We start from the raw sequence: 20,774 nt of genomic DNA on the forward strand, positions 1-20,774 counted from the left end.
AACTTCTATTTCTCTTTGTTTTAATGTCACAGTTTTTATAAATCTTTCCTTTTGATCTCCACAGTTAATATTTAGATAATGGCACAATTTACAAAAGCAAAATAATAGGGAAAATAGATTTGTAAAATGAAAAATGTGTTTGTGATTTTCAAGTTACATTTTTCTTACTTTAATTATTTATTTAATCACCTATTTTTCTTTTTCTTTTTTTTTTTGAGACTTAGTCTTTGCATCAGTAGTTATTTGTACTTAATTAGTTCTTTTTTTAAAATTATTTTAAAATTATTTCTAAAAGGAGCCTGATCTGATTAGTGCTAAACGCCTGATGATCCAGTTTGACTGAAGAGAATTTCAGCAAATTCATTAAATTCCTCTCTCCAAATTATAATATAATATAAAAGTGTAAAGGTTTTGTACCACACATTACTTAACAACCTTTCAATTTATCTGTACTTATCAAAATAAATAACTTAACACTGATGATAAAGTTATAACTTTCAGAGAGTAAACTGTATTTTATCCTCAATATCTGAATGTCTAAAATGGAAGTAGATTATATATTTTTTACATACATACCACATTCCAGTTTTGTTTTTTCCCATTTGCCTGTTTCTCTTGTAAATCAAAGCCTTTCAAAACTACCTGGAGGCTATTGTTCTGCCATATGAGCACACACACACAAAAACTCTCTCTTTATAAGTATTATAGGATGTGTTTTAAAGCAGTATTTGGTAGTTCTTTTATATGCCCCGTTGTGTCTAACACATTATTTCTTGGGATAACATAAGTGCTCAATACATATTTTTTAACTGATTAACAAATATAAATTACAAATTGTGTAGTCAGAATGTTCTGAACTGAAGGTTATTTATTGGGAATTCAGAAAAATCACGTCCTTCACAGACCAACAGTTAAGTTTCCTTTGTACTTCATTTGGCTTCACAATGCTGCAGAAGTTTTCTGTATAATCTTAGAAATACCACCTACTACACATTTTGGTTAAGTACCTAATGTTAAAATCAATTTTCACTAGAAGCAAAGACTAGCACCATTAAAATGCAAAATCTAGGACTTGAGATCAAATAAAAAATATTAACATTTATTTTATTACAATTACTAAAAAATATAATTATTTTGTGAAAGTTTGCCATAGTATAGGGTAGCAATTTGTCAGTACAGTGGTACTTCGGTTTTCAAACATCTTCATTAACGAACATTTTGGTTTATGAATGCCGTAAACCCGGAAGTAAATGTTTTGGTTTTCGAACACAACTCAGCAGTCGAACATGCCACACAGCTTCCGCTGAGTGCAAAATCCTGAGGCCTAGCTGTTGGCTGTTTTCAAACATTTCAGAACTCGTGGATTACGATCGAAAGCTGAAGTACCACTGTACTTTCATCTGCTAGATTAGCACTACTAAAATGATCCTCACTTTCAATTGAGTTTGGCTCAGTAATGGTATGTTTTGTCTCTTTCTACTAGTATAGCATACTGCTAAAGGGGAGAAGGCTACCAAGCTATTAAGCTTTTCTCCCTGTCTAATTAAAACAGAGTTAATGTTTGTTTGTTTGTTTTTTAACGTATAAACTACTTACTTATCTTGAATCTCACGAAGCATTTACACAAACTGAAGTTTTGTGCATTGTTAAATCAAGACTTGTGTTTTTTGTTGTTGTTGTTTTTTTCTGGTCCTGAGGTAATCCTTTCCAGGGGAAACAAAACAACAACAAAATAAACTTAGCAGTGTGAATCACACGACTGCACAGACTTACAGAAAAGTCTGTCATTGTTTTTGTTTTTGTTTTGTTCCTGGGATAGTGGCTTCAACACTCTTTTTTTTATTATTTTTTTTCTTTTTTTTTATTATTTTCTTATTAGTTTCAGGTGCACAAGACAAATGAATACTTAGACGTTTATCATTTATATCCCTCACACTGTGTGGACCCCCTTCCCCCCATCCACTATCCCTCTGACATCGCACAGAACCATTACATTTCCACTGTCTCTATTCCTAATGCTGTACTCCTCTTCTTGTAAGTATATACATACATATATATACATATATATGTATATATATATATATATATATACATATATATATATAAAATTATAGTTCGCATTCATTATTGTTCAGCTTCAGCTTCAGGTGTACAGTGCAGTGATCAGGCATCTACATCATCCCTGGTGTGGTCTCCCAAATGGGACAAGTGTCCATCGGATACCCTACAAAATCTTTATAACATTATTGATTACATTCCCCAAATTGATTTTCAAAACCCCGTCCTGTGGCCATCTGGTGGTTACTGACTGTTTTCTAATCCCCTCACCTTCTCCCTTATCCCCACCCACCCTCCCATCTAGCAACCCTCAGTTTTTCCTCTATGTCTCCAAAACTGTTTCTGATTAGTTCATTCACTTATTCTTTTCTTTAGATTCCACATATAAGTGAGATCATATGGTTTTTGTCTTCCTCTGTCTGACTTATTTCACTTAACATAATGTTCTCTAGGTCCATCCATGTTGTTGCAAATGGTAAGATTTCTTTCTTCTTTATGGCTGCGTAATACTCCATTGTATAAACGTACCACAGTTTTTTAATCCAGTCATCTACTGATGGGCATTTCGGTTGTTTCCATGTCTTGGCTATTGTGTATAATGCTGCAATAAACATAGGAGTGCCTAAAGATTTTTGAATTAGAGTTTTGGATTTCTCCAGATAGATACCTAGGAGTGGAATTGCTGGATCGTAAGGTAGTTGCATTTTCAGATTTTTGAGATACCTCCATGTTGTTTTCCATAGTGGCTGCACCAATCTGCAATCCCACCAACAGTGCACAAGTGTTCCCTTTTCTCCACATCCGCGCCAGCACTTGTTGTTTGTTGATTTATTGATGATAGCCATTTGACTAGGGTGAGATGGTATCTAATTGTGGTTTTTATTTGCATTTCTCTGATGGTTAGTGAGGTTGAGCATTTCTTCATATGTCTGTTTGCCATCTGTATGTCCTTTTTAGAAAAATGTCTCTTCATGTCCTCTGCCCATTTTTTAATTGGGTTGTTTGTTTTTTGGAGTTGAGTTGAGTGAGTTTTTTATAAATTTGTGATATTAACCCCTTATCAGAAATATCATTGGCAAATATCTTTTCCCATTCAGTAGGATCCCTTTTTGTTTTATTGATGATTTCCTTTGCTGTGAAAAAACTTTTTAGTTTGATGTAATCCCACATGTTTATTTTTTCTCTTACTTCCCTCGCACGAAGGGATATATCAGTAAAAATCTTACTCTGGTAATGTCTGTGAAGTTTCTTCCTATATTTTCTTCCAGGAATTTTATGGTTTCAGATCTTACATTTAAGTCTTTAAGTCATTTTGAATTTATTTTTGTATATGGTGTAAGGAGGTGGTCCAGGTTCATTTTTTTGCATGTGTCTGTCCAGGTTTCCCAGCACCATTTATTGAATAGACTGTCTTTACCCCACCGTGCATTCTTGCTTCCATTGTTGTAGATTAAATGGCCATATAGGCATGGATTTATTTCTGGACTCTATTCTGTTCCATTGATCTATGTGTCTGTTTTTATGCCAGTACCATGCTGTTTTGATTACTGTAGCCTTGTAGTATAATTTGATGTCAGGTATTGTTATACTTCCCACTTTGTTCTTATTTCTCAAGATTGCTGAGGCTATCCGGGGTCCCTTATGGTCCCATATAAATTTTAGGATTATATGTTCTATTTCTGTGAAAAACGTCGTTGGTAGTTTGATAGGAATTGCGTTGAATATGTATATTGCCTTAGGCAGTATGGACATTTTAACTGTATTAATTCTTCCTATCCATGAACATGGTATGTGTTTCCATCTATTTGTATCTTCTTTCATTTCTTTCTTCAGCGTCTTATAATTTTCTGAGTACAGATCTTTTACTTCTTTGGTTAAATTTATTCCCAGGTATTTTATAGTCTTTGGAGCAGTTGTAAATGGGATTGTTTTGTTTGGTTTTTTTTTCAATTTCTCCTTCTGATGTTTTATTATTGGTACATACAAATGCAACTGATTTCTGAATATTAATTTTGTATCCTGCTACTTTACTAAATTCATCTATCAGCTCTAATACTTTCTTGGTGGAGTCTTTAGGGTTCTCTATATATAGTATCACATCATCTGCATATAATGACAATTTTACTTCCTCCTTACCGATTTGGATGACTTTTATTTCTTTTTCTTGTCTGATTGCTGTGGCTAGAACTTCCAGCACTATGTTGAATAGAAGTGGAGACAGTGGGCAACCTTGCCTTGTTCCTGATTTTAAGGGGAATGGTTTTAGCTTTTCCCCATTGAGTATGATGTTAGCTGTGTGTTTATCATATATGGCCTTTATTATGTTGAGATATGATCCCGCTATTCCCACTTCCTTAAGGGTTTTTATCATAAATGGCTGCTGGATCTTATCAAATGCTTCTTCTGCATCTATTGATATGATCATGTGATTTTTACTTTTCATTTTGTTAATGTGGTGTATCACATTAATTGATTTGTGGATGTAGAACCACCCTTGCATACCAGGGATGAATCCCACTTGATCATGGTGTATGATCTTTTTAATGTATTGCTGAATTCTGTTTGCTAATATTTTGTGGAGGATTTTTGCATCTATGTTCATCAGAGATATCGACCTGTAGTTTTCTTTTTTTGTGGTGTCTGTGTCTGATTTTAGGATCAGGGTGATAGTGGCTTCGTAAAAAGTGTTTGGGAGTCTTTCCTCCTTCTGGATTTTTTGGACAAGCCTGAGGAGAACAGGTGATAATTCTTTTTTGAACGTTTTGTAAAATTCACCTGTAAAGCCATCTGGTCCAGGGCTTTTGTTTGTTGGGAGATTGTTGACTACTGATTCAATTTCCCTGGTGGTAATCAGTCTATTCAGGTTTTCTTTTTCTTCTTGAGTTAGCCTTGGAAGGTTGTATGCCTCTACAAAATTGTCCATTTCTTCCAGATTGTCACATTTGTTGGCATATAGTAATTATTAGTTGCTCATAGTAATTTCTTAAATTTTTTTGTATTTCTGCACTGTCTGTTGTCACTTCTCCTCTTTCATTTCTGATTTTATTAATTTGTGTCCTCTCTCTCTCTCTTTTTAAATGAGTTTGGCTAAAGGTTTGTCAATTTTGTTTATCTTCTCTAAGAACCAACTCTTGGATTCATTGATCTTTTGTATTGTTTTTCGGGTTTCTATTTCATTTATTTCCACTCTGATCTTTATTATCTCCTTCCTTGTACTCCCTTTGGGCTTATTTTGCTGTTCTTTGTCCAGATCCCTTAAGTGTGAAGATAAACTGTTGATTAGTGATGTTTCTTGTTTCTTTAGGTAGGCCTGCAATGCTATGAATTTCCCTCTTAGGACTGCTTTCGCGGCATCCTATAGATTTTGGGTCGTCGTGTTTTCATTTTCGTTTGTCTCGAGATATCTTTTGATTTCTTCCTTGATCTCCTGGTTGACCCATTCATTAGTTAGTAACATGTTCTTCAGCCTCCATGAATTGGTGTGTCTTCCAGTTTTTTTCCTGTAGTTCATTTCTGATTTCATAGCACTGTGGTCAGAGAAGACAGTGGTATGATTTCAATTTTCTTAAATGTCAAGATTTGTTTTCTGGCCTAACATATGGTCTATCTTGGAAAATGTTCCATGTGCACTTGAGAAGAATGTGTATTCTGCAGCTTTGGGGTGAAATGCTCTGAAAATATAAATTAAATCCAAGTGGTCCAATATGTCATTTAAGGCTGTTGTTTCCATATTGATTTTCTGTCTGGAAGACCTGTCCCTTGTTGTCAGAGGTGTGTTGAAGTCCCCTATTATGATAGTGTTACTGTTGAACTCTGTCTTTCTGTCAGTCAATATCTGTTTTATATATTTAGGTGCTCCTATGTTGGGTGCTTAGATGTTTACTAGGGTTATGTCCTCTTGTCAGATCGATCCCTTTATTTTTATATAGTGCCCATCTTTGTCTTTTAATATGTTCCTCATTTTAAAGTCTATTTTGTCAGATATAAGTATTGCAACTCCAGCTTTTTTCTCATTTCCATTTGCATGAAATATCTTACTCCAACCCTTCACTTTCAGCCCGTGTGTGTCTTTTGATCTGAGGTGAGTCGCTTGTATACAGCATATACAAGGGTCTTGCTTTCTTATCCACTCAGCCACCCTATGTCTCTTGATTGGAGCATTTAATCCGTTTACATTTAAAGTGATTATTGATAGGTACATAGTTATTGCCATTTTTAAATTTGTAGTTAGATTGTTTTCATCTTTCTTCTATTTACAGAAGTCCTTTTAGTATTTCTTGCAATGCTGGCTTGGTCATAATAAATTCCTTTAGCTTATTCTTTTCTGGGAAGCTTTTTATCGCTCCATCAACTTTAAATGATAGCCTTGCTGGATAAGGCAATCTAGGTTGTAGGCCTTTTTTTTCATCACTTTGAGTATCTCCTGCCACTCCCTCCTGGCCTTTAATGTTTCTGTAGAAAAGTCATTTGACTGTCTTATGGGAATTCCCTTGTATGTAACCCTCTGTCTTTCTCTTGCTGCTTTTAGGATTTTCTCTTTGTCTTTAACCTTTGCCATTTTAACTATAATGTGTCTTGGTGTGGGCCTGTTGGGTTTATCCTAGTTGGATATCTTTGCACTTCCTGGGCTTATATGTTATTTTCCTTCATCAGGTTAGGGAAGTTTTTGGACATTGTTACTTCAAATATGTTCTCTATCCCTTGCTTCCTCTCTTCACCTGCTGGTATTCCTATGATGCGCATGTTGTTGTGCTTGATGTTATCCCAGAGATCTCTTAAACCATCTTCATTGTTTTCTATTCTTTTTTCTTTCTGTTGTTCTGTTTGGGTGATCTCTGTTAACTTGTCTTTTTAGTCGCTGATTCGATCCTCTGCTTCATCTGACCTGCTGTTAATTCCTTCAAATGAGTTCTTTATTTCAGTAATTGTGTTCTTTAGTTCTAACTGGTTGTTCATTATAATTTTTACATCCTTCTTTATGTCGTCTCTAAGCTCCTTAAAAATTCGTATGATCAGTGTTCTGAACTCTGTCTCTGATAGGTTGGTTACCTCTCTTTCATTTGGTTCCATTTCTGGAGGTTTCTTCTGTTCTTTTATTTGGAACGTGTTTATTTGTTTCCCCATTCTGGCTGACTCTCTGTGTTTGCTTCAATGTATCAGGTAGATCCCCTAGAGTTCTTAGTTCTTGCTGGGTTATCTTATGTAGTATGTGTCCTTTATATTTGACTTGCACTACTTCGTTCTTCTCCTCTGTGTGTGCTCCAAAGGTGACTCTTGTGTTGTGTATATTGTCCTGTTAAAGAAGATCTTTAATTGCTTTTCGTTTTGGTGGGGTTAACTCCTAGGTTGACTAGTTGTGAGATTTGGCTCTGCCCACCACAGGGTGTTCTGCTGCGTGAGGGTTGACCACTTAAATGTGGTTCAATACTCTTTTTAAATCCCACACTCCCACTCCCTCCCCTCTGGCAACCATCAGCTTATTCTCTATACCTATGAGTCTATTTCTCTTTTGTTTTGTTCATTCATTCATTCATTTAGAATTCACATATAAGTGAGATAATACAGTATTTGTCATTGTCTCACTTATTTCACTTAGCTGAATACCCTCTAGGTCCATCCATCCACGTTGCATTCCTGTGTGTGTGTGTGTGTGTGTGTGTGTACCATATATTTTTTATCCATTCATTCATTGATGGACGTCTAGGTTGCTTCCATACCTTGGCTATTGTAAATAATGCTGCAATGAACATAACGGTGCATATACAAGGTATGACAATTAAGTTCTCGAACTCATTCTAGAAAAAGTGCTAGATATTGCTGAATATCACTACGGTCACCTTCTAAGTTCTCCCCTTGGGAAGCTATGCACTGATGCCAGCGCCTAGTCCACCCTTCAAAGCAATTTTGTATCTCTTTTTCTGGAATGGCCATCAGAGCTATCATTGTATTACCCCTGATGTCCTGAATGTTATCAAAATGTCTTCCTTTCAATATTTCCTTTATCTTTGGGTAAAGAAAGAAGTCATTGGGGCAAGATCAGGTGAGTAGGAAGGGTTTTCCAATACAGTTATTTGTTTACTGGCTAAAAACTCCCTCACAAACAGTGCCCTGTGAGCTGGTGCATTGTCATGACGCAAGAGTCATGAATTGTTGGCAAAAAGTTCAGGTCATCTAACTTTTTCACACAGCCTTTTTAGCACTTCCAAAGAGTAAACCTGGTTAACTGTTTGTCCAGTTAGTACAAATTCATAATGAATAATCCCTCTGATACCAAAAAAAGGTTGCAAAAAGTTTGAGAACTTAATTGTCTGACCTCGTATCTTTTCAAATTAGTATTTTTGTTTTCTCTGGATAAATACCCAGAAGTGGAATTGCTGCATCATATGACAGCTCTATTTTTAATTTTTTGAGCAATCCCTATACTGTTTTCCATGGTTGTTACACTAATTCACAATCCCACCAATGTGTGTATGAGGGTTTGCTCTTCTCCACATCCTTGCCAGCACTTGATATTTGTTCACTTATTGATGATAGCCATTCTGACAGGTGTGAGGTGATAGCTCATGGTGGTTTTAATTTGCATTTCCCTGATGATTAGTGACATTGAGCATCTTTTCATATGTCTGTTGATCATCTGTATGTCCTCATAGGAGAACTGTCCATGTCCTCTGCCCATTTTTTAATTGGATTATTTAGGGTTTTTTGGTGTAAGTTGTATGAGTTCCTTATAAATGTTGGATATTAACTCTTATTGGATGTATCATTTGCAAATATGTTCTCCTATTCAGTAGATATTTTCATTTTCTTGATGGTTTCCTTTATTATGCAAAAAATTTTTAGTTTGATGTAGTCCCATTTATTTATTCTTCCTTTAGTTTCCCTTGCTCAAGAAGATATATCCAAAAAGATATTGCTTAGAGTGATGTGAAAGAGTTTACTGTCTATTTTGTTCTATGAGTCTTATTGTTTCAGTTCTAGCATTTAAGTATTTAATCCATTTTGAGTTTATTTTTGTATATGGTGCAAGAAAGTGGTCCAACATCATGTTTTGCATATATCTGTCCAGTTTTACCAACACCACTTATGGGAGAGACTGTCTTTAATGCTTGCATATCATTGTCTCATTTGTCATGGATTAATTGACCATATAAGTAAGGATTTATTTCTGGGCTCTCTGTTTTAGTCCATATATATATATATGTGTGTTTTCATGCCAGTACCATACTGTTTTGATTATTGTAGCTTTGTAGTAGACTTTTTGTATCTATTCAGATGAAAACTATACATACATATATGCACATATGTACCTATATACATGTATATGTCTATACGTATATATATATATATATATATATATATATATATATATATATATATATATATATATAATTTCTAACACTTTTTGCATACACTTTATATTTTACATAATCACTTAATAAAAAAATGTGTTTAAACCTTTGACCTAGAATTGTCAAAATGAAACAATGTAATGGCTTTCAAGATAAAATAATTTCTGAATTTACATGTTTCTCTTTCATTTTGTGCAGAATAATTTTCAGTAGAATGAATAAAGGATCTTTAGGGCAGTTTTCAAGTAAGATATAATTAGATTGTTTTTAATTTATTTTTCAATTATAATTGGCATACAATATTATATTAACTTCAGGTATACAACATAGTAGTTAGACACTTACAAAGTGATCATTCTGATAAGTCTAGTACTGATCTGACACCATACATAGTTATTACAATATTATTGACTCTATTCCATATGCTGTCCTTCATATCCCTGTGACTATTTTTATAACCGGCAATTTGTAGTTCTTAATCTCTTTCACCTTTTTCACCTACCCCCTAAACTGCTCCCTCACATCTATCAACCATCAATTTGTTACTATCGCCTTGTAGTATAGTTTGATATCCGGTTGCATGATAACTCCAACTTGGTTCTTCTCACTCAATATTGATTTGGCTATTTGGGGTCTTTTGTGGTTCCATATAAATGTTAGGGTTATTTGTTCTAGGTCTGTGAGAAATGCCTTTGGTATTTTGATAGGGATTGCATTGAATCTGTAGATTGCTTTCAGTAGTATAATGTCATTAAAATCGTAAGAAATAAATGTAGTTACATTTTCAGTAGGTTCACCAAACCAAATATTTTTGTAAAAGTAAGAATTGTTAGTAAATCTTACTATGTTAGATTTATTGTTTAGAAAGTATAGTATTAAGATATCTTTTTGTTCAATCACCCTTTTTAACATGCAAGCATTTTCATTTCATTTTTTTAGAACATATTATATAAGTACATAAAAGGCAATTCCAAAACCTTTTGTATGCCAGGTAGCTTTCCTCTGACTGCAGAAATAAGCAGTAGCCTATAATCTTTAGCTGTTACATTATCAATATTCTGAACCCTTAGTGCTCAAAGTACCATGAATTCTTCACCTATTTGGTCTTCCAAAAAGTGTGATGCTGAAACTAAAAATGAGTTGCAGACTCTACCTGAATTCTAAAGAATTATGTGCATATCTATGTATTAATACTATCCTTATATTACAAGAGAAGAAATAGTTTTCACAGATTAAGTAGATTTGCTTTAGATGACACATAGCATGAAACAGCAAAGCTTGAAGCAGAAACCAAGCAGTCTGACTTCAAAAGCCAATACACTACACACAGTTGAAAACACAGGAAGGAACTGTAAGGAAACCACCAAGTGAAAAAAAAAAAAGTGTGTTAGTACAATATTATTTTTATGTTAATTCAAAATTTCCCTTTTCATCAAAGGATCTATATAATTCATCATAACAAAGTGTAAAGATACAAAAACCATTCTCACTTCTTGAATTTAAAATGAACAACAAAAAAAACCCTAAATTTTAAAACAAAATTTTAAAATTTCAGAATGGACTGATCTTTGATAAATGAATCAACAAGTAAGACACTGAATTTTGTGGTATTAGTTTAAACTAGGTGGGAATTATGAACAAGTTCCCATTTTAAAATTAAGATGGTATACAATTAAAAAATAGGCAGAGGACCTGAACAGACACTTCTCCCAAGAAGACCTAAAAATGGCGAACTGATATGTGAAAAAATGTTCAACTTCACTAGCTGTTAGGAAAATGCAGATCAAAGCCACAATGAGATATGACCTCACACATTTTAGAATGGCTGTCATCAACAATACAAGTAATAACAAGTATTGGAGAGACTGTAGAGAAAAACGAACCCTCTTACACTGTTGGTGAGAATGGAAATTAGTACAGACACTGTGGAAAACAGTATGGAGGAGGCTCCTCAAAAATTTAAAAATATAGTTACCATGTGACCCAGCAATTCCTCTCCTGGGCATCTACCCCAAAATTCAAAAATAACATGATATAGTATTTTATATCATGTCTTTGTGTGTATACTTGCTATTCAAGTAATTTATTGCAGGTCTGAATATATAATGTTATTTTACTTTTGCAAATTTGGCTTCCTCATGTGCACTTAGGAGAGCATAACTGAATATAATATAACCTTTTGATTTCTTTATAAATAGAGGGAAGATGGGGCAGAATGGACAAGAGCCCATAAAACAGCCAGGAGTAGGAGTGGGACTAGCAGACGCTGAAGGTAAGTTAAAATTTACACACCCGATGTTGGTTGAATCTATATGTTACACTCTAAGTGTTTGTTCTGTTTCTGTTTTAATATGAATGTTAATTTCTAAGTACTAATGGCAAACGCACTAGGAAGTAAGTCATCAGTATCTATGTTATCTATTAAATTAGAATGACTTTGCCTTATTCATATTTAACACTAAAATGTTTGGGGGACACACAAATTTTAAGAGAGGACAAGAACGAGACTGATGACAGAAAGAGACTCAGAAGACTTTCTAGAGAAAAAAAAAATACCTTCTTCAACTTTTAAAACATTTTTTTTGTTTAAAATACCATGCAAAAAATAAATTCAGAAAGCTCATTTAAGTCAATGGAAAGTCGTAAGTATATGGAACTAAGAAGAAACTAAAACTGTAAAAATTATTTTATCGAAAAAATAATGACCTAACTAACTTCTAAAGTGAATCCTAATTTAAGGTTAAATTTAGTTTTATTAAACAAATGGTAAGGATATTACAAATATAAAAAAATGAAAAGAAAAATCTTAACTTTAGGAAACACATAATCATCTGTAAGGTATACCAGGACTGGCTTGTCTTTCATAATATTGTGATTAGATCTCATTGCACTGTTATTCTTCATGACCATGAATTGTACCAACTTCTCAATAAGTTTAACTATTCTAATTATACTATTCTAAGTACTTTTATTTAATTCTTACAATGACCTATGATGGTAAATAATACCACAGATTAGGTTTCCATATAAAGAAACTGAAGTTCAAACATCACAAAAGGTAAAGGCAAGTGACTTAAACCCAGGAAAATGATACCAAATCTCATGCGTTCAAAAGAATGATTAAAGGCTGGTATCACAAGGCCACTACCGTGTTTCCCCGAAAATAAGACCGACCCGGACAATCAGCTCTATTTTACTGTAAGACTGGGTCTTATATACTGTAACATAATATGATATGATATAATATAATAAGAATAGGTCTTATGATAATTTTTGCTCCAAAAGATGCATTCGAGCTGATTGTCTGGCTAGGTCTTATTTTCGGGGAAACACGGTAGATGGGGAAATAGAAAACTGAGATCTGGGTGTTAAATCTGGTCCTGTTAACTAACTGGTGACCTGATCTCTCTATCTTCTGAAACCTCATCTGACAAATTCTGGGTCTAAGTGATACCTAAGTTTCCTCGTGGACTTAATTGGATATCACGTTTTTCTGGTTCTACTGAAAAAAAAAAAAAAAAAAGACTCAGTCAAAGACTGGGCTTTCTCTATCTGTTGCCATGTTCCCCAGGGTTCCCTTCTTAGTACACCAATCTCTTTACCCACCTGCTCTGCATAAACGCATCAACTCTTGTCTATATGTTGATTACTCAGAAATCTACCACCCAAGCTCCCTGGAAACCACTCTGAACATTTAAAATAGAGGAAATTTATGGCTGTTAATTATTATATACTCATGGAGGAGGCTGGGAAACCAAGCAGGAGAGTAAATAGGTAGTGGAAAGAAGCTGCTGGCCCTAGGCTGGAGGCCAGTGACAACTAAAACCAGGATAAGTCTGTCTTGATAGGAGGGGAAGACAAGAACACAGCAAATGCCAGGAATACGTCTTGAGATAGAAAGGATGGGGAGAAATATCCTTTTTCTCTGTTCCTCCCAGTCTCCAATCTCTGCCAGTGACTGATCACATCCAGCTGGGGGCCAAATGACAGGGAAGCCTGCGAAACAGCCTAGAGAGGAGCGACTCTGAAAGAAGGGCAGGAGAAAGACGCAGAACACATATGAGGGCACATAGGCTTAAGACCAGCATAATATTTTGCTGGAGATTCTATAGATACATCAAACTACATACGCCCTGAACTTAATTCACCTTCTTCCCTATTTTGCCACCTTCTTCTTCTATGCGCTTCTACCACTCACAAAATCTATGCCTATTTACACCATAATTTTCATATTTTGTTATCATTTTTTATTTAAATTTTGCAATTTCACTGCCCATTTTCTCCATAAGGCTGAAGAACTCTCAGACCAGAGCCATGATATTATTAATCTTGATGTCCCAGCACTTAGCAGAAAGTGTTGCTTATAGAGTTACCACAATACTATTCGTTGAGTAAGTGAATAAATGATATAATCATATGTAAAAGTAATAGCCATTGATTTTCATATGACTCTAGAATTTAGGTGTATAAAAAAGCATTTCATGTGCTGTTTTCTCAAAATTTTAGCTATTTAATTTCACCTTTCTTTTAATCTAAAATTTATAAGTAAAATTGTTTTAGCATTAATGTTAACAGCTATCAATAAATAGAAATTGTTCCCCATCATGCTTTTCTATTTGTATATGAGTCCTACAAAAAAAATGTGCTTGTTTTTCAAGAAGAAGCCAATTACAGGCTACTTTTTTCTTTATTTAAACTTATAGTGGACTGGCTCTTATCAAAAGTTAATCTCAGATTAGTTATTGTGCAGAGGCGCTGGGGTTCAGGATGGAAACAAGATGGAATATGTAATGCAATGTGAGTAACTTGTAGTCGTGTGCCCTTTTAGTAGCAATATTTTGGACACATTCTTTCGACTGAGTTACTTTTGTCATTTAGATAATAAGCACATTTATAATTTACTCATTCATGTGAAGTGGGGCATGAATAGTTCTATAAGAGATATATAAGAATGCTGATAATATGGAGAAGAAAACTGCAATAAATGTTAAACCTTTAGAAACAATTTTAAATTAAGAATATATAGACAGAGAATGGGCAGAAAAATCATTAAATTAGATGGAAATGTATTTATTCTAAGCAAATAAGAAGACATTAACTTAAAGGGCAAGATGTTTTGTCTCATAGAAATATGGAATCAACTTTATGTTGTACTTGAGGTATGTGTATGATGTATGTTTTGTTTTCAGTAATCCAGAGGATTGCTTTCACTTCCTTTTGTTGTCAGTCAACATCAACAGCCACTTCATTGGGAAATAAACAAACAAACAAACAACAAACAAAACAGAGCTGTTCAATTTGTTTTTAGACATAATATAGTCTCATGACTGGATTACGCCTCCTTTTAATTCTTCATCAGGGCACCAGAAAAACAGTGTCCCTTTGTAGATTAGTACAATTTTCTTGAAATTGTAGCTCTTACAATGTTCCCCGTCATCTTGAGTCTTTCATATTATTCATTTCAGCACTGTGTTTTATGGACACTTGGTCCACTCTAAGGGAAACTGATCTCCAAAGATAGGCTCTAGGACAGCATACTTTAAATGAAAAGTGTATCATAGGTTTTAAGTAATCACTTTTATACAGTTTGTTTTCATAAAGTTTTATTCTTGTTATGGAATTATAGTGGACAGAATCCAAAAAGTCATATTGTACAGGGTTGAAATTTTATGTTGAACATGTTAATGAGAATTTTTCAATGCTAAATAGCCATGCATTTATTCTACTTATTGAGCAGGTCTACTGACTTGGTGTTCTGATTTTTTTTTTTAAATCTATTAAAATATTAATATTCTTGTGGACTCTCTTTATCAGTGAAAGGTTGAATTTCCACAATCTAAGTAAATGCACAATGTAAAGCGCAAATAAGTCCTGTATTTGGCACATGGGTAACATCTTCTAAAGTGAAGCTAGTACTAAATTAGAAGTAGATGTAGATAGAGCCATTTGGATCCCAGCCAAAGAAGTGAAATTAGTCAAGATTGATAAATATCATGCATGTGTTGGGAGAGCTATACTAGACCACTTCTCTTAAAGATTTAGATCAAATCAATTAGACTTTCCAATTATGTTTTTCCAATATACATTAAAAACTTCTAATATCCTCAAGATAGACAACATGGCCCTTTCCTACTTTTTTTATTAGATGTATTTAATAGTGTTGTTCTCTGCTAGTGGGCATTCCTGTATATTACATATAGTGAGTAACCCATTTATTCTCCTAAACCAGGTGTTCACAAGCTTTAGAATCAGGAATCAGGATTACAACTTTGTATGAGGTTTAATTTGCCTGGCTGCATGCATTTAAAGAACAAATAACCCTAATAAATCATTTATTTTCTTAAGTATTTTTGGAAGTTTGAATTTCATCACTCAATATCCATTTTCAATGGGCCAGAAAAAAATAAACCTCTACCGTTACAGAAATATGCTAGGCTCTACTGGCAGATCTGGCAGATGGTTCCAAATAATTGAGTGTGAGAAAGCACATCACCAATAATGTTAACCTAAGGAGGCAGAGAAGGAGCGTAAGGCAGAGAATAATATTTGATTCAGTATCTTACTGGAAGTGTTTTCTTTTTTGAAAAAGCATAACAATTTATGTAGAAATAATGGAAATCTATAATCACCACAACAATCTCATTTAACTGGCATTTCAAGTCTATTTTATATAAATATATATTTTATACATAGCTCTAACAGTGAGTAGTGTGAGTCCTTCTTAGGTGAAAAAAAATATTTTGCAAAGTCCATAAAACAAGTGTAGAACAGAAATGACTTCCTGCTTTAAACCAATAAAAATCTAGGCCTCACTATTGGAGTCTTCTATCTTATCTTGTTTTGATAAACACACACACACAAAAAAAAAGATTTAAAAAATCACTTTCTCCAAGTATTTTCTCTTTTTAAGTAGGACAATGGGACGGAGTAAATAATGGGTGTCACTCTATAGTAAATAGTAAATAATGGGTGGCATGTCCAAGTGCTCCGTGTAAAATACTGACTTAACTTCTTCTCTTTCTCTGTCCAACTGGGTTTTTAAACAATTGACCCTCAAAGACAAAAATATAAAACCATTCTGGAAGACCTTCAGTTAGAACATAATAACAGCTGCTATTGGGGCATCCAGTAAGTCATTTAGCAAATGTTTACTGAACACTTGTTAAAGGCACTAGGATAAGCACTGGGGTTGCGAGCAAGAATGTGACACACGCCCAGAAGCTCTCTGGGAGCTTCTGGTGGAGTTTCCACAACTCGGATAATAGTTATGCTCTTATTCCTTCAGAAAAATGCATGTTGTCTTCCAGACATTACCATTTCTTCAGGCTCTAATTCTAAGTAAACTAAGGAACTTTCAAATTAAATATGTAATGTCTTTTTTTTTTTGTCTTCTCTATATCACTTTTATTATTTTGGTGTTTTCTAATTCCCCTAATTTTATTGATGTCAAGAATGATCTTTCAGGGAGTCAACTTTTAAATTGAAATTTGTTAAGCTTAAAACTTTAAGTTCGGTTGTATTGAAGCTAACAGTGGATAAAATGTATTTACAACATATTTATATGGTAGATGTGTTGTTAAAATTAATAAATGCGGTGTTATTTGGTTTTTAATTTCAATTTTGAGGTCAGGATGTTATCAAATGCAATGTGATTAATGGATTTTTTTGTGTTACTTGATTACTTATCCTACACACACTGTGCTTAAAACTGACCATGTGCATATTATATTTCTTCCAATGGATTGAATATGTTTGCTTGTTTGTGAGCTTGTTGCCCTAATTTTACCAATATATATACTGGGTCTTTATATATATATTTCTAAAGTTTAATAGTGTTAAATATGAGTAGGTCTATTATATGCAAAACATTGTGTCAAAAATTTGGATGCTACAGAGATCAATTCAATACATATGCTGATCTGAAGGAGCTTATGAGCTCATATGGTTCTATCCCATATTCAACCAGTAAGCAGGCTGCTCAACCAGTATGCGTAACCTCTGAGCATTGCCATTGGTTGTAGACTGTGTCATATCCATTGTTAAATATTTTATCACCTTTAATAACAAAAATTCAAAGAATTATGATAAAAATTTATAAGGAAGGGAGCAAATAATGTGCTTTGGGATTTGGAGAAAGCATAGCTGAATCTGCAGCAGTCAAGGGGCATGGTTTGTGAAAGAGGTTATAGGTGGTGACTGTTTTGACAGATGAACAAGGTATAAACATGTGGCAGCGGGAGAGGCAAATTCCAGATTGAGAGAATCGTATGAGGAACGACATAAATGGAAAAAAGGATTAGGAGTGTGTATGGGGTTAATTCAGTGAAAATGGAGCAAAAGATGCAAGGGGAGAACAGAGAAAATGGAAATTGGTACAAAGTTAGATTGTTATGGGAGTTCAGTGCTTCTGTGAACAATAGGAAACTATTAAATGTTAATGATAAATTTAGAGAGTACCACTTAAAATACTGAATCTTTCTGTTGGAAAACAAGGTAGTCCTCTTTTTATTCAATCCCCTTTTAGGATTTTTTGGGGATTGAAATATATAAGGGAAATACAAGTAGAAAGAGTACATGTTTTGTAGTTGCACTGTGAATCTAGGGTTCAGGATATGGGTCTCAATTTGGATGCAGATTCAGAGCCATAATGTAGTTAGGTTTATGGAGCGAGCACTTAACAGGAGCCAGGAGCAGTGAGGAGCATTATCTCTTTTAAGCTCCATCTACTAGTAAAATGAAAAAGTCAGCAATAATATGTAATAGACCTTTTTCCTCTGAAAGTCATGTACCAGGAAATTGAAAGAGGATTTTAGCACTGTTAGGAGCAGTCAAGACACAAACCCGGTTGCATCTGATGTGAAATCTCATACTCTTAACCAACCCACTTGCTGCCTCACCAGAGTTTACGCATGCCATTCTACGTTATTGAATAAACAGTACAGATGGATTCCCTTGATTTTTACTCTTGAGCTTAAATACAAAACCATGTAGGATTAAATGTAAAAATAATTTTATCATTTATGCTTTAATTATTTGATTGGATATGTTTTATCCACACAGAGGATTAGAGTTACATGGTGATTTCTGTTTTCTTCTAGCTCGTTAGTGGTGTGAAAGGTAATATTTAGTTATTTAAATCAATTTATTTTATTCCATGTGATGAGGTAGTAGTAGACCAATTTTCCTGGAAACATTTGTTGAATATACTTTTATTTTCCTCACTAATATGAAATACTCAACCATACTCAACCACATCAACCATACTCAAAATTTTCAAGTATACTTATATCTGGTAATGGGCTTTATGGAATATTTCATTGACTTATGTATTTGTATCTGTCAGTGCCACACTTAGTAATTCTAATGTTACTTTCAGTTTTTTCTAAATTGGACTGTTTTACCTGTTTATTTTTAAAAACTATTTCAAGAAAATTTAAAACTCTCTTTGTTGAGAAACAAAGGAAATTCCACATAAATATTTGTCGAAATTACATTAAAACTCTAATATAATTTTGAGGGACTTGACATCTTTACATGTAATATTTTCTTAATTATAGACATAATATATTTTATATGCCTTTTTGGACATGCCAATGTATATATGCATGATATTATCCCAGTTACTCAAAATCTCTGTCTCTGATTCCTAATCTACAAAAGTAAGAATACCAGTAGTACCTCCCTTATCAGTGTGTTACAAGGATTGGTGGAAACAATAATTTTAAGGTGCTTGGCATTGTGGCTAGCACACAGTCAATTAATGCTAGCTGTCATTATCCCAATCATAGCCTATACCATGTAAGTGATTATTTCTAGACTGATTTTTTCCAAGCCTCTTAAACTCATGTTCTTGAAAATGATTTCTTTTTCTGCCTTTGGCATACCACCAAAAAAGATATTTTTAAGGTCCTACATTTTCCAGTTTGTTTTTAAAAGATAATACATATTTTATTACAGTATTTCAAACTACTCTTCTCTCCAGAGTAATTCTGCTGTGATCCCTTGTATGCCTCCTGTCTATGGAAGATGACCGCCCTAAACCTTACCATACTTTCCAAAATTGCCTGAGTTTAAAATTCAGTACTAGTGATTTCTAGTCCTGGATTAGTCACTTAGAAATATGAATATAAAGAACCAAAACACAGATAAAAATAGTTGACAGATTTCTCTTAGCAATCTTATTGAGGGCTAGGGGAAATGAAGGGTTGGAACATGGGAGAATTGATTTTTGTAAAAGATGTCATGAAGTGTCAAATGGTTCAACCTCTTAATACATGAAGAAATAAAATATTAGGGGTAGTGAGTGATCAAACAGTATTAAAAAGTACAAGAAAAAAACTGGCGTTGTTTTCAGTAAATAAATAGCTTCCTACTATTACCCTAAATAATTATGAATATCCAGTCTCTTCAAACTATTTAGTAATAGTTATTGCAACTAAGTCCTCCCTTTATCTAACATGCTTGTTAAAGATATTCTGATAGAACCAATGTTGTACAGAGAGATTTTTCACTTTTAAGAAGCCTGACTTTGATACAATAATGTATAACATATCAGAGGCCGGGGGTGGGGGGGAATGCTGTAGAATTCAAATTATAAAGTTATTTTAACATTTTTTCACTTTACTCAAAAGTTAAAATGAATTTTATAAATGCTCAGCAAGGAAAAGATTCAGAATTTTGGATAATGCCAAAATTCATTTAGGATAATTTGTTTTTGTACCATTAGGTTATTAGTTACTTGTTCTAATTGAAACATTTTTATTTGTTTTATCCAGAAAGTCATTTAAAATTTACTTCATTTTCTACAGGGGAAAAAAGACTTATAAATTGAAGTAAACTGACAAATAGATACAAACACACACACACACACACACACACACACACACACACACACACACACACACAAGCCCTTGCTTAACCAAGTAACACTTTCCCTGAAGGAACCAATTTTACAGATAAGAAAGTAACACAAACATGAGGTAACCTATTCTGAGGAAAGTGTATTTTGTTTCTTTATTCAGTGTTTGCTAGACTCTAATATAATCAATATATTCTAGTATTTGCTTTGCAACAATAAAAGTTGTAGGGGGAGAGAAAGCATTCTCCTGTTTAAATCTTTTATTTTAAAAAATAATTCTATCTGCTCAAATCATCTTTTGCATTTGAGTGTTTTCTTGCATTAGGCAGATGCAATTTTAGACTGTTATCATCCAAAGCAGATGAGTACTTATCCATGAAATAGCATACGATTGTGATTTCTGTAATTTACATTGCCCTCGGAAGCCCAGACAACTGTCATTGGTGTTATGGAATACTAAGTAGCTGTAGCAGGGCTTTACCTTACACGTTTTATTATGACACTGTTGA

General features: G+C 33.8%; 1 protein-coding gene across 6 annotated transcripts in view; it reads left to right on the forward strand.

Moving 5' to 3' along the window:
• Positions 1-20,774, forward strand: part of PCLO (piccolo presynaptic cytomatrix protein) — a 378,475-nt gene that overhangs the window by 323,578 nt on the left and 34,123 nt on the right. For all 6 annotated transcript variants that reach the window (XM_088797783.1, XM_088797785.1, XM_088797786.1 and 3 more), the window contains one exon: positions 11,606-11,679. In XM_088797783.1, the coding sequence (XP_088653909.1) occupies positions 11,606-11,679 (74 nt within the window). The remainder of the gene's footprint in view (positions 1-11,605; positions 11,680-20,774) is intronic.

The sequence above is a fragment of the Rhinolophus sinicus genome, chromosome 4 (genome assembly GCF_057876585.1).
Source record: "Rhinolophus sinicus isolate RSI-liver-muscle chromosome 4, RSI-T2T, whole genome shotgun sequence".
NCBI lineage: Eukaryota > Metazoa > Chordata > Mammalia > Chiroptera > Rhinolophidae > Rhinolophus > Rhinolophus sinicus.